The sequence below is a fragment of the Lepisma saccharinum genome, chromosome 8 (genome assembly GCF_977018435.1).
Source record: "Lepisma saccharinum chromosome 8, izLepSacc3.1, whole genome shotgun sequence".
NCBI classification, from domain to species: domain Eukaryota; kingdom Metazoa; phylum Arthropoda; class Insecta; order Zygentoma; family Lepismatidae; genus Lepisma; species Lepisma saccharinum.
In genome coordinates, this window is record NC_139236.1 from 38,406,544 (window position 1) to 38,429,571 (window position 23,028).

Sequence of the window (23,028 nt, forward strand, 5' to 3'; positions counted from 1 at the left end):
AGAATTAAACAATTTTCCGTGAATTGCATAACTTGCAGGATAATTTAGACTTCAGAAATTGTGATGTCGGTAAATAAACTCTAAATTTCATGTTTAAGAGTTTACTTCACATTTTGCAGTTAATTTCACATCATTTCGTGACAAAATATGGTAGGAAAATGCACTTCACACCTTTCAAAAACATGAAAAATGAACAATACAGCATGTTATTTCACATTTCGTGTTTGTCAAAAATGAAATATGCATGTCGCTACTAATGGGATGGTGTTGTAGAATGCTAAGCCATGATTGTAAATTCTGCAGATTTCATTCAAATTCTCATATTAAATACCTAATAGGGTCAGGACAAAGTAATTGGCACTCTATTTGTATTAGCTAATACTGACTTATTTATACACTGGTTATCAGTAAACTGCTGAGAGTATGCCGATTTTGCTATCTTTATAGATACCTTGTGACATTTGCAATTCTTCCATTTCAATATTGCAAAACTCATGTGTAATGTTTTTTGTCTGATTTAAAAAAATCAATTTCAGAGAGAGCAGTCATTTGGAAAACATAAAAAATGACACATTTTTTGTCCTCACATCAATAAGAAATCGAAGGCATGCTGAAAGAGAATTGTTACAATAGCTTAACGTAGAATTGAATAAGGTAAATTTTGATGCAACTCACTTTTATGTAGGTCTTCTGTTAATTTTTAATTAGAGTCCAAACTTGAGTATCCATAATTTTTTACTCGGATAGTACATACAGTGGGACCTCAATTTTATGCATTTTTGTAAATTTTATAGCATTTTGCACAATTGGGACCACAAATATTGAATGTTTAATGAAGGAAAATGTACAATCGAGGTTTCACAGTATATTGTTCAAGATGTGAATGAAATAATTGGCATTTATAACAGATTGGTATATTCGGTAAACTATATCGGTATCAGTGAAAACTTTTTATTTGCAAATTAATATTAAATAATTTATCATGTTCACACATTTCAAGAAGTAAGTGATATACTGTCACCTCATTTGTTATTAAATTTATGCTTCAGTCTTTATTTACTGCCTACATAGATCCTTCAGATTTTAATAGGTACATTATGTTGGTTTGAAGTTGCATCCATGCAATGCTTGTTATGTGGTTTAGTGTCTAGTGTGCAGACCTGTATTAATGATCAATTATGCAGTATGAACATTTAATGTAATACAATGTTGCAATCTTGTTGGACTATTAATTAATATGTATGTGGTATTCCCATTATGTGTTGATTCCATTGCTTTAGAAAGTAACATATTTTCTTTCTCAGTTGTTATTCTGTTAGTGGCAGTTTCAGACTATGAAGAAAACAACATACACCCTTACAATACTAGAATAAGGGAAGGAACAGATTAATTTTCACTCTAACGGTATGTGCCAATAAAGTCAATTGGTATATCACTAAAATTGCTCGTAACATTATTCCACAGTCATTTTGTGCCAGAGAACCAATTGCCAATCTTTATTAATTCTATGCTGCTGATTACAATCATGACCTGGTTACAGTTCGCAAGTTGCTATAGGTGTACCCGTCAATAGTAATCTTGCCTATCTTCATGTTTTTTGCATACTTTGGATTATCTATCGTGGCAACACTGCATGTTAACAGTTTCAGAATTTTCCATACCAAAAACTTGTAACCTCATGCTGTAAGCCTCTATGATATGATGGATACTGGTTCTGTATGACCAGTTAACTGAGCAGGCAAAACAAAGAAATATATCTGTTACTTACTAAAAATAGTCTATCATTTAACCGATATCGATCGATCTATCAATTGTTTCAATGCTATACACCAAAATCGCATCCTTTACATTTGAATGTCATTTTTCACCCATCCCCTTTTGTACCACATTTAAGGTCCGATTACTCTTCACTTAATTGTAAAACAGGAAAAAGGTCATCAGCATTGTATGATTTATTTATTAGAAGAATGACATTTACAATTAGTATTTATTATACCATTCATATATAAAAATATAAATACACAACATATAATTATCACTTAATTATTAATCATAGTGAAATTTCACTAGTATGAAACTATATACATAACTAATGACATGATGATGAAACAGAATGAGTACAGGTACTAAAGTCGAAAATTCATGCTGGAATACTGAAGTACCTTGTAATACCCAATACTATACGGATATTAAGAGTGTCATAACAGTACTCAGCAGAGTAAAGTTGAAGTAGTGTACATAAAACTAATAAAATATGTACTACATACAAACTTAAATCACATTTATTCATGGTTAATTTATGCATTATGAAAGCACAAATGTTCAAAAGCGCCAGGTAAAAGCCATGAGGAAACTAATACTAGGGGCAAATCAATGCAGATACATCAACTAGTGGTATCAGTATCAGAGCATGATGGGGGTGGGAGTTGTAGCTGTCCTAACTTTATAAGTCAATATTTTATGTATTATGCTATTCTGATACTTCATATTATCATATATCCAACATCAAATTTGTCTAATCATTCAAATGTATCTTTTGTTAGAGCCATCTAAAGCATTAGATTGGAAAATCACTGTAATTACTCGTTAAAATATATTCAATTAAAGCTACTATATTAAATTTTGAATACACTTCAAAACACAGGGATTCCTTGAAGAACACTTGAAGTGGAAGAACGTGCTCAGGATAACATAAAGTGCTTATCAAGAAAGACCTACACAGAAAGTATGCTTTCCAGGTGAACACTCACGTAACTACATCAAGGCAATTTTTCCTAATTAGTGCTGAGATACTGAACTTCTAACTTGGAATATTCTTTCTTAGTGACCAAGTGCTCCCATCTCCGTTGCCCCATTGGAACTCTAGTTCGTCCTAACATGAACAGAGACAAAACTATGTTACACGTGGCCAACACCATATTAGCACTCTCGGGAAGTAATTACTCTGAACAAGATCGGTCTCCTTCCAATTTCACAAACAAGGATGATACTGAAATGAGATGCCCACAGGCCAAAGGTGTGGGTAAATGCACACAAGATGATTTAACTGAAATCCCATGATAATGAACAGATGTCTAAAATGCAACCACATGAGATTAATACAGTGTCCAATTTTTCCTATTCCAGCAACCTCCCAGATTTATTTGTTGTTCTGTAATAGGGCATTGATTGCAACATAGGAAAACTTAATGGAGGCAGGTTAGGTAATTATTTTAGGAAAAAGGATCTAACAGTCAACCTTACCAAACAATGCAGATGTAACTGTGTTCCCATAACTTTTTGCAATGCCCAACAAGCTAATGCATTTGTACAGGACTGACCTCATCATACACAACTGGCTGTTCAAACTTGCATTCTCCAATCACTCATACAAAGGAGGGGCTTATTTTTGGAGTTGTCCATGAGCTAATTGAGTTTGACACAAGGGTTAAATGGAGGACCCATACAGGCAATCACTGCAAAAAGATTTTAAAGAAAGCTCTAGAGCAACGACACAACATTTATGTTAAAAGATTCCACAGTGGCTCCTCGAACGAATAATTTTAAACTGAGAAAATTACAAAGGTACAACCTGGCATATGTCCAGCCTTACAATGGAAGAATTGCTTCTGCTACAATCAGAATACGGGTGTGCAAATTCCACCCAACTTACACCCCATGCAGTGCCCCTACACCATGGTGCAGCATGTGAACAACCACACATTGCGTAAAGTGCAGACAAAATCATAATGCTCTCGACAAGAATTGCCTATCCAGATGGGAAGTGTTGGCTATCCAAACTTGAATGGCCACGGAAAACAATTTCCTACTTTGAAGCCTAGTGGTAGGTCATCTGTTGGCATTAATGTGAAATAGAAATTTCCAAATTCATTGTCATGTAAATTATCAAGGTACAGACATCCACATTGCCAAGGTATTGACTGAACATGTGATTGTGAATGTGTGTGCCTTAACAGTTTTGGCTTGAAAAAGTTCTAGGAAACTAGAGTTAGTTTTTAAGTACACTTAAATACTGATCGTGCAAATAAAAGTTTGATAAAAATATAGAAGCTCTCATTTGTGATATTCAGAATGTATTTGCAGTGCAATACACTATTATGTTACTTGGAAGACTAACTAGTGAGATTTCACTATGCTGAGCAAAATATACTAATCCTTACACTGAGAACTTCTCAAAGCAGATGCCCTGGCCATGTTCTTCATATTCCTCTTTAGTTATTACCATTTCTTTGAACTCTGGATCTTTGGACAGCAGGGAACCACCTGTCCACGTATATGTGATTGGGCTGTGAAGACAAAAGAATATCATTACCTAAAATATTAAAAAAAATAACAAATACACAGTTGTTTTTGAACTATGCCAAGAGCACTATTTTATCTAACATTAAAGTATTTTGTACTCTTGTTATTTTACATCACTTTTCTGCTACTTGCAATGATGAGAATTTATAGTGATTTGATGAAATTGACGAAAGAACTCAACAATCATGCTCCAATCAGGGATCAAATCAAGGAATTTCGGTGGTGACATTAAAGTCCACAAATGCTCAGCCACCGAGTCGGCTATCTAATATTAATGATGGTACTCTTATGCAGATTCAAATGGATAGATTGCAACATAATGTTTGTTCTAAGATAATTAACATTTAGAATTGATATTTGGAATTTTCTTAGAAAGTGCTGGAAAATTTTTATTGATTCTAATCTTCTTTACATTTCAGTTAATACCGCAGTGATTTGTTCTCCAAGAGTAGAAGTATATAAAAATTAGATGAAACTATGCACATCCTTCGAAAATTAAATTTCTAATGAATTTGCATGCTTTCATGCACATCTATTGAGTCTGTTCAGTAATGGGTTTTCTTTCTAAGTGACCCTTCATTAATTTCATCTTACCATCACTCATCTTCATTGCCACAATTAATCAAAACTGGCAGGAAGAATACTGCTATTGACTTGCACAATACAAATCAAATTGACATTTATTTCCAGTTTGCATGCATTTAGAAATATACAACAAGGGCACTGTGGAAACACAAGGAATCAAACTCTGATCTCCTGGTACTCATCTAATACTTTAACAATTGAGCTACAGAGTCAAACGAGACTTAATTTTTTGCTTTCAGTAGTTTCCTGTGTGGGAACTGGATGTCACATACTGAGCAAAAAAAAATCAATTTACGCCAAGACTCAAAATGGAATCTCTGCCTCTGTTCTTTTCAACAAGCCAGACATATTTTTCATCAACTGCATTAGCTACGCAGAATTGCAAAAGGTAGTCATCTCATTACATACATTGTATCACAAATTTTGCCTTATAGTCCTGCATTTTACATTTCCCCCTACATTATACCGTACACTTTTCTTGTCAAAATAAAGGAGCACAGTATAAACTTTTCCTAGATTGGCAAAGTTAGACTAAACCAGGGATTGAAACTGGGTTACATGCCAAGGCTCTGCAACTGAACTACTCTGTCAACCTGATTCCCTACAATTTTCATAACCCAGCTCTCTGTAAAAGTTTGAAATAGACATTTACAAAATAAGGAAATAAAAAAATAGAGTTATTTTCCTGTAGTTTACGGTTATTACAAGCATAAGAAAAAAAATAGAGATATGCGAAGAATCAGTGTGACTTAGTAGCTCAATGCCATAAAACTGGCACGAAATACTGAGCTGATGCCAATGCATTAGTATTGGCCAATACCAATGGTGCCAGTTTCCGAAAGTATTAGCTGGAAATTAACCCTTTCCGGACGGGACTTAGAATATGGAGTTTTCTCCAGGAGACGGCAGTTTCTTGCTGCTTTTAAAAAAAATCATAGAAAATATGTTGTTAAGTGTGTTACTATTTAACATTCTTTCTAAAATATGCAACACTTCCTCTTTCAACAGATATATAATATGTTACATTTTATGTGAATTTTCTCACATTTATAATTTTTTTATCTGTAACAATTTTTTAAGTAAAATATATATATATATATATATATATATATATATATATAACATTGCATAAAAGTTACTGAAAATATATTTTGAATAGATAATATAAAATTAATTCATAAAAATAATGTGAAAACCTTTTATTAGGATCGAAATAATCGCTAACTGCGAAATCCAAAGTGGAATCATAGAAAGAAATTTCCACAATGTGGATGTAAAATATAAATGCTATTCTCAAGAATATAAACAAAAGCGCAACTTAATTCAACACGAGTAAAAGTAAAATTCAGCCATAAACAAAATGTGACATCTAGCGGTTAAAATTTGAAAGAGGTGGTTACAACATGTGTACAGAAGAGACGTGGTGTGATTATAGCCAGTCATTCATTCACAATGGAATTTAATAGTCAATGACAGGCAATGATCATTGCCTGTCTTATTGAGCCCATTGCTCGCCTGGAAAGGGCTACTACTCACTGATACTGGCCGATACATTTCTGAAGTACAAATACCTTCGATGTGCCAGAAGCCTTTTCTTATAGCTAATTCACATTCAAGTTCTTGGAAAACAATAAAGGTTATACTGTATTTTTCTCTTCTGAAATGCATTCGTACTACAAAATATTATAATTGCAACTTTGGAAGAAAAACTTACACTGGTTAGCTTGCCACCCATACTTACTTTTCAGGTAAATATACTTTGACATCATATTCTTCTGGTGCAAGACACCTGATTTCCTTTTCTACACGTGTGTACAAGTTTGGAAACAAAGTGCACCCACCAACCAACAGAATGTTTCTGTACAGATGCGGGTGAGTTTCTGGGGGACAACTCGCAATGGAATGCACTACTGCTTCTGGAATTCCCATTTCTGTAATACCAACATCTGAAGGATGAAAGAGAATCTCGGGGACAGCAAACCTCTCGTTGTTCATCCGAACAATCTGGAAATAAATGAAAATATTACCAAATATTTAAAACGCATGCATGACAAGCTTTATGCTTCATATTGTTATATTCATACCTGTCATTCCAAAACAATATCTTGCACATGCAAAAAGGAAAATCAATAATAATAATGACATGAGACCTTACAATCAAACTTAACCATACTTCATTGTCAATAACAAATACGATAATTCAAAGCAAACAAACTTAATTATTTTGGCAATTAATTACAAATTTTGTGTTTAACAGCATAGTTAAACCTCAAGGATGGGAATGAATGGTAATAAGATGAAATATACAAAGGGACAATCACAAACATATATGGATGGTAAAAACGCAAGTCTCACATAGGATTATACTGGCTGTGAGTCTGGGCACCAGAGACTCGGTCTGCAACACTGCAGTTATTGAGGTGTCCTACATTCAAGCAACGTTGATAATGAAATATATATGCTCTTATTGATAATACGAGGACTGGTTAGTCTGTAGATCAGTCACTAATGACATGTTTATTCACTAAACAAACCAATTATTTTACACATTTAATAGTTCTATAAATAATATTCCACAATTCTGACATTCCATTAAGGTTCTTCTGCATATAAAAGTAAAAATTCATGTAAATTAACTTTGTAAGAATAAATTTCAACCTGTAGGCTTTCTTAAGCCACATGGTTCCATACAAGGATTAATGGAGGTGATATTGATCACGAAGAGAAAAATAAATTGGCTGGCAATACTGCAGCTCTTACATATTGTTATTACTTTTTCCAGACCAAGTATCAGCCTATTTTCAAGAAAACTTTGGATGGTTGTAGCAATGTACCACTGCTACATATTACATTTATAAAATTCACTTTAGTCTATTGTGGTGACCACACGGGCGTGTTAAATACCATTTTTTTTTTTAAAAAAAAAATCCAGTTTCTTCTTCCTTTAACTTGTTATCGGGAGGCACCTCAGCCAAAAGTCCTGTCATTCTGGTAAAAAAAAAAAAAACCTCTCTACAACTACTTATCAAGATACTTTTTTTTTTTATTTCACACCAACTTTGAAAAGTGCATGCTTGAAAAGTTCCTGCCCGGAGGAGAGGGTTTACAGGCATGTGAAGCTCTGTTTCCTAAGGTTAATTAAAGTGGAGACTGTTTAGGGAGACTCTGTACACGTATGAACAAAACACAACCCTGCAGAGAATTAACCTGACTGCGAGGCCAGGCAATGGAGCACACTGACATTTGAATCACCCTACCATTAAATGCAGGTAAAAAAATATGGAATTATATTAGGGATGGCTAATATGAAATTTTGGTCAATACCGATAAGGTTCTGATATAAAATTTACCGACACCGATAATAAATCCAATATAAAATTCCAAATGGTCCTTGAAGACCTGAATTATTCATTGACCTCTTTAATATGTATATATTTAATAAATATATGTTTTGAGGTGACTGCAGTGCAAAGTAAGTTGCATATTTAGACATTTACTTTCTTAAAAAGTAGGGCATGGAGATTATCCATGAGATTTTATATTGGTTTAGCAAAATAATCGGTAATTCTATCGATAAACCAATATGTCTACCGTATATCGGTAGATACTGATAGAGTACTGATTAATCTGTCCAATCTCTAAATTATATTGTTACAACTTTTCCCATTACTTTTTCGCTTTTAGTACACATAGTTCTTGGATCAATTTCTCGCAGTGAATTGGGTTTTTGTTGATTCAGCCACCTAGACACAGTTGCTTGAATGATGAAGAAGCAGATATGAATGCGCAGTCAGAGTCCACATGCTTATTACATGAAACCACAAGGAAATGGCACCTCCAGGAATACTCAACGTTGGAGCAAACTGAGGTAGCAAGGTCCCTGGAGGCACTTCCTACCTGGGTGTTGGAAGGTATGAATTGCTGCTTCAGGCCCCAAGGATGTCACGTACATTCTGCGGTCAACATAGCTGTCTGCTAGTGGCAAGATGGCGGAACTATGATGTGTGGAATACTCGCACAAAGTATATGCCTAATTATTTAGCCCAAGCGCACCTATACTTAAATAGTAATAACTTTGACGCCACTATATTCTTGAAGAATAAGTCATTCGTCTACGGATAATTATGCTCTGGCTTCAACTGAGGTATATTTAGAATTACCAACCAAATATCGCAGTTATAAAAAAGTAATGGATACAGCATTACATTCTTTTTTTTCGAAACGGGTGAGCAGCACGAGGCCGAGAGCATTAAGTGGTCGAGTTTGAGTTTGTGTTTTAATTTCACTTTATGCACATAAAGGCTAAACGGGACTGGACCTACGGTTTAAAGTGGGATCCGAACCACTGTGCCATGTGCCTCCACCGACGACGCTACCACTGTGCCATCGGGGAGGCCCCATATTAAGTGGTCGACTTTTGATCTTGCTACCTAAGTTCCGGTATAGGCATAGACGTTATTTGGTTGATTAATTTGGTTTATTTTACTTTGCATTTCTGACACTTTCAGCTAATCGCAAAGATTTTATCGATATGATGAAGAGACACTCACATAGAACACCCATGCCCAGGCTGGATTCAAACCCTGCACCCCTGGAATCGTAGCGCACTGTGTTAACCCCTCCAGGAATATCCTGAAGTCAATACGGGAAAGTGAAATGGCATGCTCCTTTTTATCTTTTTGATTTGAAATGTTTCTTTTAGACTGAGAAAGCTTTTTATTGTTGTGGTTTTAAACAGTCATGGGGGATGAAAGTTTTAATAGTTTAAGGAAATTTTCCCAATTCTTCCTTCACCAAAGTCATACTGTATCCTTTTTCATGGAGTATTTCAGATAGCCTTAAAAAAAGAACCTGAGGAAGGGAACAGTAGTTTCCCGAAATGTCGTTCAGAAAAAATAAATACTCCCCTAAACGTAAGTACAAGAAATTTCGTATTTTTAAATATTTTTGAGAATACGTATTAATTTGAAAAAGTGAGTAATTTGCACAACCATAAGCTATGAATGAGGTTTACTGTACACGAAACAAAAATCTAATCATCGTGGTAATGATATGTGTACAGCCTCCTGTAAAAGCTCAGGTGTTGAATCACAAGTCTATACTTACATACACTTCATGTGAAAGCAAAGCATGACAAAAACAACTCATACCTGCTCATTTTCTGCCTCCTTCTTAGTGGCATCTTCTGGACTCCGTACAAAGCCTCTTCTTCTTGTTGTATAGTCTGGGAGAACATATTCCCTAACTATAGTATTGTCTATGCCTCTCTGTTTGGCAATTTCCATGTCTTTATAGAACTGAAGGGACACAAAGCAAGTATCCTCCTTCACTTGATTAATCACATGTGTTTCATCCATGACATGCAGCTGCCTGCAAAAGAAAAAATAAAATTATCACAAGATTTGCCTTCTGAATTCAATTTTCAAGATGTTATGTAACAAATATGTTAGTGTGTTGTAACTAAAGAGAAACAATAAAATTCCTCTTCCTTACCCACCTATTACTCAGTAATTTTTTAATAAATCACCCATAATTACATTACCATAAAAGAAATGACAAGTACAGAGTTTGTCCGGAAAGTAATGAGACTGGGTCCAGGAAATAAAATTTATTGATCGAATTGGTACAACTTGTTAAAATTCTTCAAACTACTCTCCTTGGCTATCGACACACTGCTGCCAGCGCGATTTCCATGCAGCATACACCTCCTGGAAGTCAGCTTCCGACAACCCCCTCAGAACACCCGTCGTTGCTACTTGGATGGCCAAAACATCGTCAAAACAGCGACCTTTCAAACTTCTTTTGAGCTTGGGAAATAGAAAAAAGTCTGCTGGGCTCATGTCGGGACTGTACGTTATCTGCGACAATGTGACAATGCCGATTCTAGCCAGTAATGACATCACAATGAACGTGGTGTGACTCGGCATGTTATAATGATGGAACTTCCTTTTGTCCATCATCGAGCACTTTTGTCACCAACTTCGCACAAATCTTGCGCATCTTCAAATTTTCACTCACAATTTCGTGCACCACTGTTTTGGTTAGATTCAGTTCTTCGGCTATCATTCTCACACTCAAACGACGGTCTTGTCCAAGAGTTCCTTCACATTGATGACATTTTCGTCCACACGACTCCTCAAAGGGCGTCCAGAGCGTTCGTCCTCCTCCACGTTTTCCCGTCCATTCTTGAAATCTCCATGCCAACGGAAAACATGGGCTCTTGACAGGGTTGGTCCTGGTAGGTCTCCTTAATCATGGTGAACGTCTCTGCAGCGGTTTGCCAAGCTTGAAGCAAAATTTAATGGCATATCGTTGCTGAAGCGAATGCTGCAATTTGAGCTTCCAAAAATCTCAACGTCGTTTTTACACACGGTTTGTGCGATAAGCGACTCTTACTCTACCAGAGCTCAGAAGCGACTGATCCGGGTAGCGTTGGTTAGCTCCCCCACCACCAATCCTGCTCGTGGCGGACGCACTGTTGATGACTGGAGCGCCGTGCGGTGGCCAGTCTCATTACTTTCCGGACTAACCCTGTATTAGCCAAATCACTTGTATTTTCAGAGGCATGTATTTATCTTTCTTTATTACAATATATACACTTGCATAAGTAATACCTATCACCCCTTTGTGACACCAACCTAAAGAAAATGCTTCCTGCCCTTTTAGTAGTTTGAGCCCAACTTTAAAATTGTAGGTCTATTTCTTGGTGGCTTACAGTGAAACCACGAGCAAAAGAACCAGCGTGAAACCATGTGTCGTGTGCATCATACTCATATACTCACATGTGGAGTGGAGCAGGCTTCACCATGGGCCAAGCTGAACGGATGGAGGGGAAGATGCACGAAGGCTTTTGGCTCAAGGTTCTTTTGTTTGTGGCCACTCTATATCTATCTTCAAAGTTCGCCAAATTTTAAATTTAATCTGTCTCTTTTTAACTGGTAACTGTGTTCATATTGCTATAATTGATGTACTGTGAAACAGATTTCTCATTCTCCAGCAATCTAGCCATCCTAGGGTATTGCATGATATGAGCTTCCAATTCCTGATTGATTGAATTGGGTTGACATTGCTTTTAGCTAATTGCGACAGAGCTTCTTATTCCTCTTCTGTGACTACATATGAAAACACAACGTTGAGAAATGTCAGTATTTTTTCTGACTCTTTGACTGCTTGAACTTTTGCAGTTACAATGAATGAGTATTGAGTAATTTTGAGTACTGGTTATTTACATAACATTAAAATGTGTATCTACCTGTAAGATATTATTTCCTTCAAATGATTGGTTAATACTTTCCCTCCTACATCAATTCTTCTTATTCCTTGCCTCAGCTTTCGTCCCTTTATGTATGGAACTATGTGCGTGAAACTATAGCCACAGTCTATTACAAGACAGCACAACTCCTTGGGAAACTCCTTCTTGTAGTGATAGGAACTAAGATCTCCATCTGCAAAGTTAAAAAAATAGAGCACTCATAATGTAAATTTGCTATAACGTGTAAAAAGGGTAGCACATGTCCAGTAGAATTACCAATAACAATTGAAAAATCTCCTAAATCAAAAATTCCTTAATAATAATAATAATTTTTGTTTTTCTTGTGACAGTACCCACAAAATAAAATAATTGCTATGTATGGTGAGCATGCAGCATGTGACTAAACACATGGACTAAAATGGCAGCTTTGATGGTGCAACAGAAATCGCAAACACACAAAAAATTAGTTTACATGACCTTTGACAGAGAATAATTGACGCTTGTTAATCCGTTAAGCCACAAATGCTGCAAAGCACTTGGCACGAGAGTGTACTGTCTTGATGTTTGTTGGGCACATGTGATCAGTCTCCTTAATGTTCACTTGGTGTATATTTTACGGAACTGTCACACCAAAGAAGAAGGTATGTTCTAAATCCTTCCTGGAAGCATGAATCACTTTTAAATCACAAGGTAACAAATTAATGGTTTCATTTAATAAATATATAAATAAATATTTGAAGAAGGTGCATTCTTCATATGGTAAATCATTTTTCAAAAGCAATCCTCACAATTACAACTAAAGGAAAAAAAAGATGTAGCAAAATTTAAGTCTAATTATAATTAGCTGTTACTTATGATGAAAAGCAGAAAGAATACTCACTGTTTATCCTTAATAGTGACTGACATTCATAATCTTCAAAAAATATTTCTGTCATTGCTTCTTGAATGGAAGAAAAGTTGAAGTATGGTTCTGTAACAATAAGGCCTGTTTCTGAAAAGTTGACATCACAGCATTCTTTGCCAAATATGTAGTCCCAAACATTCTTCTCAACATCCCAATTCACAAGGTATCCCTAAAAAAAATATTTTATATTATTTATCCAGAAGTACCTATGTGAGATTAGCAACAGCCGAACATAGAAAAATAACGCATTGACACTTTTTTAAATTTATTTTTTTATCCAAGTGCTCTACCCACACCACCTATGTGCACATGATGAAACATAACAACAATGTGCATTACATTCATGATGAAATTACTGGTACGTGCACAAGGAGACAACATGGGTCATGGCTCAGACTGTATTATGATTTTTACAAGTTTAACTGAAATATGAGGCATGCATTTAGAATACTACAAATGATCGTTAACGTAAGTTTGATGGGAGAAAGTGCTGTGTGCGCTTTGAGAATGGAAAAAGTTTTAATTTGTTAGGAATTGTATTGTGAAAATGACGCTGTGCAAGTAACTATGCTCGTAAGTCGCCACTGTCTAAAGTATTCTATTCACGTGAACAAACTTGTTACATGTGCAAGATCCCGATGGTATAGTGGCAACACCATCACCTTGTAATCAAGAATAATCGATTATCAGTGCAGGCACATAGTGGTTCAGACTTCACCTTAAACTGTCAAATAGGTACAGGAGATGAAAGGAAGTATAGAAATAGAAAGGCTATCAAATCCAAGAATCGTAATTCAATTAAAATGTGTAAGTAGTAACACCATTAGAATGTTGGATCATAATTACAATGCTAATGGCACTAACTGAGGGACTCATTTAACCACCTACTCGATTAAGCCTATGGGAGAGGGATGAAAAGTTTAATTTGCACAAAAAACACAGTAATCACGCAACCTGTTCAATGTGTGGTTACATATACACAGAATTTGATTCATGCATAAAATGTAAATGTGTACCATGATGATTCCAGATTTACACAAATGGAATATTGGCCACAATATGAGACCACATATATGTACTCTATGCTTGCCTACATTGTACAGATGTAAATTTTACTGCTGGCAACCCCCCCCCCCCCCCCGAGCCATGTACGGTTGTAATTATTATTATTAGCAGATAGGAGCATATTCTAGACCCTTAGATTGTATTTGACACATTGATCAATAAGAAGATTTTCCATGAAACTTTCCTAACTACTACTTTTTTTTTAATAATAATAATAATTCTCTGTGATTTACAGGTTCTCCAGGTCTTTCAGGTGTCAGGGAACCCTGCACATGTGAGATGTGGATATTAGGGGTGAACTTGACAAAAGTGAATTTTTCTTTCACTGTTGTATCATATACACTGAAGACTGTAGGAACTCATGCAACATTTGATAGAATTCTACCTTGGCTCTAAGACACTGAAATTTGCTTTAGAATAGAAAAGACATTTGGAAAATGGCAAATTTCTGCAACTTGTATTTTGCGAGTTCACCCTTAATATCCGCAATGCCTCATATTACTTGTTAAAGGTTTACATAAGCACAACTTGCAAATTATTAAATAAAAACAAAAGTTTTATTTACAGGTAGTTTAAAGAACTTGGCAACAGATTCAAAATGGTGGTTACAGAAAGGGGCCTTTTAAACCACATGTAAATAAAACTGGAGTTTTTATTTAATACCCTGCAACCTTCACATATACATTCATTATACATGTGTATAATGACCACAACTAAAATAATTTAATATAATCTGTTTTATTTTTCATTAAAAAAGATTATTTTGAAAAATAGTTTTTACAATTGAAACCAAGGAAGGGTTTAGCAGGCAAGTAAAACCTGAAGACACGTCTTGATAATCAAATAATAGATTTTAAAACTAAGTTGAAGAACAGATTTTAAACTAAATATTATTTATCAGTTTCCTGAAAACCTATCTTGACTACACCAACCAAGTCTTACATCATCCAAATATGTAAAACATTAAATACTCATCCCATTGTTATTATGTGACCTCCATTGTAGTGTGGTGTGTGTCCAGGGTGTCTACTGACTGGATAACCCGGAAAAAGCCTGGAATTTAACCAGAAACCTGGATTTTTCTCAACGTTACCATTTTCACTACATATGTCCACTTCACTTAGGGGCTTATGTTTTGTGAGTACGTGGATGGGGATGGAATTTCTATCCATATTTTATGTGGTAATTCTTAAAACCCTCTTTGTTACAGGCACATTCCATGTAGTATAGGAAGCTTTTTTCTCATTTACGTATATTGATGGAAGGTATAGTAATACCAATATTTGATTTTCAAGACTTTAAAATGGGGAAAAGCAAAACTACATTTCGAGAATCGTGGAAAGACCAGTGGAAATGGGCTTTTAAAGTTAAAGATCCATTTAAGGCAGAATGCAGACTATGTAAAACTGAATTTGATGTTTCAAATATGGGAGCTGGCTTGTTGAAGTCTCATGAGAAAGGGAAAAAAACATAATATAGCTGTTAATGCACAGTGTTTAAGTTCCAGTATTTTAAAGTTTTCGTGTAGTGCTAGTACCAAATCCTCTGCTTCTACGAAACAGGTGGCTGGCACATCATCATCTAAACCTGTTGTTAAGGAAAACAGTGACAATGCTATTAGCCCAGCAGAAACTAGTAATGTGTTGAACAAGTACACAATCAAAGATCAAGTAACAAAAGCTGAAATAATAGGACCTTAAATAAAGTTACAACTTATTCGTCTGCCAGAAGCCAAGATAGTATTGTTTCCCTTAATGTTTCCTGATTCTGAAATTGCGAAGAAAATGCAGATACACAAAGACAAAATAGGTTATGTTACCACTTTTGGTTTGGGTCTGTATTTCCAGCAGACATTACTTCATGACCTACGCAAGTGTGACTACTTTGCAGTGTTTCTGGGCGAAAGCCTAAACAGCATCTCTCAGAAAAACCAAATCGACTTAGTAGTTCGTTTCTGGAACAGTGAAGCAAAGGAAGTGTCGATGTGATATTTAACGTCAGTATTCCTTGGTCATTGTACTGCTCAAGATTTGCTGAATGCATTTTTAAACACTTTGAAGGAAAAGGGTCTCGATTATTCTAAGTTACTACAAGTTTCTCTTGATGGCCCCAATGTTAATTTGCAATTTCTCAGTGACTTTGAAGACCTTTCTGAGTGGAGAATATGGTGACAGTCCACAGCTTTTGGAAACAGGAACATGCTCATTACATACTGTTAATGGGGCTTTCAAGACTGCGCACAACAAAGCTGGTTGGAAAATAATGGAGTTTTTGAGATCATTGTACTACTTATTCAAGAACTTTCCATCTAGAAGAGCAGACTTCGTTACAGCCTCAAGAACACAGGCATTTCCTCTTAAGTTCTGTTCCGTTAGGTGGGTGGAAAATTCAAGTGTGATCAATCCTGCAATGCTCATGATTCCTACCTTAAAAATTTATGTCGATGCAGTGAAAACAAAACTACCTGGAACATCAAACTTTAGTAAAGTCAAGACCCACATCAGTGACGTACTTTTGCCTGCAAGATTGGGGTTTGTTCCTTCTATATCTGTAGAGCTAGAAGAATTCCTCGTAAAGTACCAGACAAACAGTCCACTGCTTCCGTTTCTTTGGAATGACTTAAACACTTTGATACGGAGTTTGTGAAGCCGCTTCGTAAAAGGAGATATTTTAATATTTTAAAGGGTGCAGCTACATCAAAGAGTTTGCTCTCATTAGATGTTTATGATAATGAAATCTTAAAACCAGTTACGTTAGTTGATCATGGATTTTCTGCAGCTAGAAATCTTAAAGGATATTGAAGTCCTCAGTTTTAAAGGAGAATGCAAAAAATATTTGCAAGAACTGTGTAAAAAGCTTATGCAGAAATGCCTGTTGAAGTTCAAAGTTACGAGAGGCACCAATTGCTTATCACCAGAAATTATGGTCAATGAAACTTCGAGAGTCACAAATCACACTTGCTCTTAGACATTTGTGGAAAAGCAGCAAATGGCACCTGTAGTTGCTGACACAGTTAAACGAGAGTATTTAGAGTTGTGTTCGAATACTGAAATAACACAAAAGTTGTTAAATTTCAGTAAAAAAGATGAGTTTAGATTCCTTCCTACATGATTTGTTCACCAAGGAAGGCGTTTCTAGTGCTTTTAACACCTTCATGCATAAAATTTGTGTTCTTTTCACAGCAACGCTGCAGTAGAAAGGAGCTTCTCCATTAACAAAGAATGCTTTGTGGAAAATCTACAAGATGAGAGCTTGGTTGCTCAAAGAAGTATGTTAGATGCTGTACATGTTGCTGGAGGAATATCCAATGTTAATATCACGGTTGATTATGTTAGAAATGCATCAAGAAGGAGGAATGAGTATTTGAAAGACTGTAGTGAAAAAGAAGTCAGACAATCTCAAGAAACAAAATGTAAAAAATATACTACTGCCAAGGGATATGAATTAGACGGCAGTTAAAGGTGAGAACTCAGCTTGCTTTTATTAGTTACTGCAAATTTTTCTCTACTGGCCTTCTGGTAGGGGTTATTAACAATAACAACTTCTTTGTTTAAAAAAATAGACCTGGACAAACCTGGAATTTATAAACAGACATTTAGTAGACACCCTGCCCACTGACCACTAACTAATTATCAAAGTACTAACCTTCTGAAATGGTAAAATGTAAAACAAGCCAGAAGCATCCCTACAGTCTTCAATCTGGTCTCCTATAAATGGCCGTCTTCTTTCACTCTTAGCTTTCATTATGCAGTTAGGTATTATCCTGAAATATTAAATAACATGCTTACATATGCAATTGCTGAGAATAAATCTTTTGAACTACTACTTGATATATTCGAGTATAGAAGTAGATTACATTTTTTCTAAATTTCAGTAAACTCCTCACACAAGGTTTACTTAGTCACTCATTCTCACAAAAATATATTCTTACACTATCAACATATTATACAATTTTAACAAAATAATGTACGATATAGAGTACAATTTTGTTTTCGCAAAATTAGGTAAGTTGAATATCTAATTGAAATAGTAACATAAGTGGAGGAAAAAATAATACAAAATTCCTGGGGGTACTGTGAAGTAGTTGGTTCTCTCCCTACCTCTCTCAAAACATAGTGACATAATAAGTATAGTTGGGGATTCCCCGATGGCGCAGTGATAGCATATTCACCTTGTAATCAAGGGGTCCTGGGTTTGATACCCAGTGGAGGTACATAGTGGTTCGGATCCCACTTTAAACTGTAGGTCCAGTCCCAATTAGCCTTACTGTGCATAAAGTGGACTTAAAACACCAAATCAATCAATCAATAAGTATAGTTGAAAGCACAACACAATTAATAATGTCCAATTAACATTGTATGCTATTCGTTATATCTTTCTGTTGTCATCATCATCATAAATTTTTGTAGAGGGTAGGGGTTGGGCCAATGATAAAACCTAGATAGTAGAAATAATAATAAAAATTATAAACTAATAAAAACAAACCAATATTAGGCATGAGTTTACAATACCGGACCACTCTCCAATTTCTATAAAATTTCGCCTACTTACTAATTTCGGTGTCCTGATGACGTATCTGTAGTTCATATTTGGCGGTCACTTGTTAAAATTGTACATTTACGTGTACAACTTGTAAAATAACCTGCGATTTACCACGGTGATTGTCCATACACAGCAATTCGGAACCATCTTTCTTTCGCAATTAATTAGCGAATGGTCTTCCTTTACGCACAACAATCTTGTTGACGACAGACGAGGAATGCCTACGAGGTTAGGTTAGGCCTGTTAGGTTAGGTTCCATTAGCATAAATACAAAGAAAAATTAATATTTTAGCTAAGAGAACTATACCTTATCTTGCCTGTTGATTTCTTCATGTTGGGAAAATGTCGTTTTCCGTGGAGCTATTGTTCTTATGGTAGGGTTACGTTACGTTAAGAAAACATAGTTTATTTCATTTTTTTCTCGATTTCCATACTTGACCGCCAATTATTACATGCAGATTCGTGATTAGGAGTTCACAATTAGTGAGTAGGCGAAATTTCATAGAAATTGGAGAGTGGTCCGGTATTGTAAACTCGTTCCCAATATTATTCCAAAATATTATTATTATATAAATGGGGAGACTTTAGTACTCGATCCAACAGATGAGTGAATATTGGTAAAATTTTCGTTTCCGCAAAACATATTTCTTCATTTTTACAGGAGAAAGTACTTACCGAAATGAGTTTATTTATACTTTAGGAAGGTCTTGGAAGTGTGTTTTCCCCTCGCTTAAATTTTTTTGCCGGTAAATCATGTAATTTTCGACATTAATTTCACTCCGATGCACGAAAGCTGTTACCTTGATGTTCGTCTACTACGTGGACCAAACTTTGTGTGCGTTTAATGACGTTTCAACCGGTCAGTGTTTCCAAATACGTGATTTTGTAACTGTGTAACAGTTGTAGAATGTAAATAAACGTGCGTTACTGTTCATCATTTCTGATTACGAACTTGCGACAACATGACATGCACAGGATGCATGGTGAAATTGCACAGCGTTGAAGATCCAGTAGAATTTGTAATTCACCATGGAATTGTGAAGGAATTGGAATGTCCCAAAAAATAAATTATCTTCAATTTTTCTAATTTTAAAAAACAATTTTAACTATGTTTGCCTAACATAACAGAACCTAACCTTGCTGTGCATGGTTCGTGGGGCTATTTATGAATGGTTCGTGGGGCTATTTATGAATGGTTCGTGGGGCTATCCATGCATGGTTCATGGGGCTATTTATGAATAGTTCGTGGGGCTATCCATGCATGGTTCGTGGAGTTTTCGAACCCGAAAAAAAATATTTTTCTAATTTAAAAAAACAAATTTAACTATGTTTGCCTAACCTAACCTTGCCGTGCATGGTTCGTGGGGTTTTCGAACCTGAAAAAAAATATTTTTCTAATTTTAAAAAACAATTTTAACTATGTATGCCTAACCTAACCTTGCCGTGCATGGTTCGTGGGGCTTTCTATCTTTCTATGAAGAAGGTTGCAACACTGCATAACCACTCATCATGGACAACGCTAGTATTTCTCCACCATATCGCGTGTAACGGAAGCGAAAGCGAACAAAAAAAAAAAAATTACTCAATATGTCTAAAATTGAGATTATTTGCGTGGAAAAAACTAAATGCCACCTTCAAGAATCCTTAGGAATGCAGAATACGTAAGTATCAATGTGAAAAATAAGAAAATAAGGGAATTAGTGACGTTTGGTGGTTACTGAAATATTACCTCAACTTTTTCACACCTCATTCAAGAAGAATGTTACAGTGACCGAAAGTATAATTTTTGGAATTTTTACTTTTCTGAGTGACTATCTTGACCAGGTGCATTTGAGCTATTTTCATGCAGGAAAAAAAACAATTTCATACAGATGAATGATATATCTACTTCGAGTGCTAGATTGATCTGTATTAGATAATATGACTGATGCAAATCAGGCTATTCATTTCTTTTGTAATAGAGTTTATGTAGTATTTCTTGCCACAGTCCCATTGCTTATGTATACCATAGCTTATACTATATTTTTATTTTCATGTATCTGACAAAATCCATACCCATGCAAAATGGGCCAACGGATGAATAAAGATTATATGATATGATTATGTTCGACCCATGCCCATGGTTGTCATGTGAACAATCTACAGAGAACACTCAAATTGACAAAATGTTGTACACTTTAACACTTTAGTAGGCGATCTGCAAAAGTGGAATATGAAGCTGTGTTTCACAAAAGCCTGGGGTGTAGTAAAGAACACAATCGTGGTTGTTTTGAAAGAATCAGTGGTACTACTTTACTATACCGGAGACACCTACCAATGATTTTTTTCGCAATTTTTTACATTGCTAACATACTATTCTGCATTACGGAACATTTCTTTAGGTGAAATAATGAATTTCTAACAAAAATAATGTATATTTCTTACATTAACGAGTACTTACTGTTGTTCCTTATTTCCCACAAACCATCCACGGGTAGCCCGAAAAACCATTGACGTTAGCACAAAAAATTCACAATAGCCCCACGAACCATCATTGGGATGAGGTATGCCTACTAGGTTAGGTTAGGCCTGTTAGGTTAGGTTCCATTAGCACTCCTTTCGTTCAATTTAGCATGTACGGACAACATCGGCTTGTAGCAGCAGCAATAGCGCGTCGGAAATAGATTTTCGTAGAAAACCACATGCATTCGTATTAAAATGGATCAAAACTACATTCCCGAACATCAACAACGCTACAGAAAATGATTTGCATAAGTACTTTCTCCTGTAAATTTGAAGAAATCCGTCTCCGGTATAGTAAAGTGTTACCGAATCAGTAAAATGGTAATGGTGATGTTTAGAATTGAGGGGGGTAGTCAAAGTGAAAGCAAGGTTAACTCATGCACATCACCTTGAAATGGAGAGACTTAAAAGTGGAACCAATAGCCACACAAATCTTATTCTTTTTTGTTTTACAGAAAGGACATCTTTAACTAGGCCTAGTAGTTATCATGGAAAGAGGAAGGGTTAGGAAGAAAGATTGGCGACTTGCATTGAAGTATATACGTACGGTTGCACGTATTCGCATTTGAATAGAGCTGTTATTTATATTATATAACCAAAGCGTCATCCAATTCCAATAACTTTTTTAAATAATTGAATACCAGACAAAAAAGACAGGGAGAGTACGGAATTCGTATAGTAGACCTTCAGATATAGTCTGAAATATACAATAGTACGTACTAATGATTTTATCGTAACGTACCTTGGTTCGTCTTGATGAGAGTATCCAGCTTTAACGGCATACAGGTAAATATGCGATATCGCTCGAACACCTCTCACTTGTTTATTTCGTTAATTTTAGCATTGATACTTGCCTATTCTGCATTCCGGAAGATTCTTTATGGTGAAGTTATGCGTTTTTCCATAAAATAGTGTCAACTTCTCATATTACGAGTCATTATTTGTATTCCTTGTTCCGCTTGGGTAACAGACAATATGGCGTGCACTCGTCATGGATCATCATGCGTCGTGCTTGTGTTTTGTCAATTTCGAGTGGGTATGCAGTGTTTCAACCTTCTTCACCGAAAAATACCTACTTTCGTGTTCATTATGTCATCACAAACCATTGACGGATAGCCCCGCAAACCATTGACTGATAGCCCCAAAAACCATTCACGATAGCCCCAAAAAACATTCACGATAGCCCTACGGACCATTTCCGGCAAGGTTAGGTTAGGCTGGGTTGGATTAGGTAAGCATAGTTAAAAAAAAAAGGAAAAAAATTATCGTAAGAAAAAGGCACGTTTGGAAACACTGGCCCGTGACTTTCGACGCTCGCGCCATCTGCAGGTACATAATGGAAACAACGGCATAATGTCAGAAAATGCAAGTTCCTTACATAAAAAAGTGATTATTTCTTGTTCTGCATCATTCTATGGTGAAGTTTTCAGCTTCCGCGAAAGAAAATGCCTCGAAGAACTTCGACAATGCTACAGAAACTGATTTCAGTAAGTAGTTTCTCCTGTACATTCGAAGAAATCCGTTCGGGCGATATCGCATATTTACTGGAATTCGTATAGTAGACCTTCGGATATAGTTGAAATATACAATAGTACGTACTAATGATTTTATCGTAACGTACCTTGGTCCGTCTTGATGAGAGTATCCAGCTTTAACGGTATATGCACCATTGTCGAAGACAAACACATTATTTTCCATATTTTACAACATATATTTATATATAATAACGTTTTCAAAACCAGATCGTGAAACACATGACGAACGCTAAACGCAGCAGGAAAACCTTAGACAGTAATCTGTGCCTGCGACAGTGTTGCCAACGGCTGATCTGTTCTTCTTCTTCTCCAGTGTTGCCAACGGCTGATGGAATATTTTC

At 35.7% G+C, this 23,028-nt stretch overlaps 2 protein-coding genes across 2 annotated transcripts in view; one reads left to right on the plus strand and one right to left on the minus strand.

Annotated features, from left to right (window-relative positions):
- Trhn (tryptophan hydroxylase) overlaps positions 1 to 2,876 on the plus strand; it is a 307,044-nt gene extending 304,168 nt beyond the window's left edge. The window contains exons 13-14 of the mRNA XM_083127788.1: positions 1,888 to 1,945; positions 2,825 to 2,876. Of these exons, the coding sequence (XP_082983914.1) occupies positions 1,888 to 1,945; positions 2,825 to 2,876 (110 nt within the window). The remainder of the gene's footprint in view (positions 1 to 1,887; positions 1,946 to 2,824) is intronic.
- On the minus strand, positions 1,938 to 22,938 carry Arp6 (Actin-related protein 6). The gene is made up of 7 exons (XM_083126524.1): positions 22,774 to 22,938; positions 17,754 to 17,871; positions 13,020 to 13,212; positions 12,140 to 12,332; positions 10,038 to 10,257; positions 6,629 to 6,891; positions 1,938 to 4,286 (listed from the first exon to the last, which is right to left on the minus strand). The coding sequence occupies exons 1-7, from the start codon at positions 22,848 to 22,850 to the stop codon at positions 4,157 to 4,159; spliced, it is 1,194 nt and encodes a 397-aa protein (XP_082982650.1). The 5' UTR covers positions 22,851 to 22,938; the 3' UTR covers positions 1,938 to 4,156.
- Between the last annotated feature and the right edge of the window lie 90 nt (positions 22,939 to 23,028).

Coding starts and splice junctions, on each gene's coding strand:
- Arp6 (XM_083126524.1), bottom strand. CDS start 22,850: ATGGAAAATAATGTGTTTGTCTTCGACAATGGTGCATATACCGTTAAA. Junction 13,213..17,753: donor ACATTTTACCATTTCAGAAG/GTTAGTACTTTG, acceptor TATTTTTTTTAG/GGATACCTTGTGAATTGGGA. Junction 12,333..13,019: donor GTCACTATTAAGGATAAACA/GTGAGTATTCTT, acceptor TTAACTTTGCAG/ATGGAGATCTTAGTTCCTAT.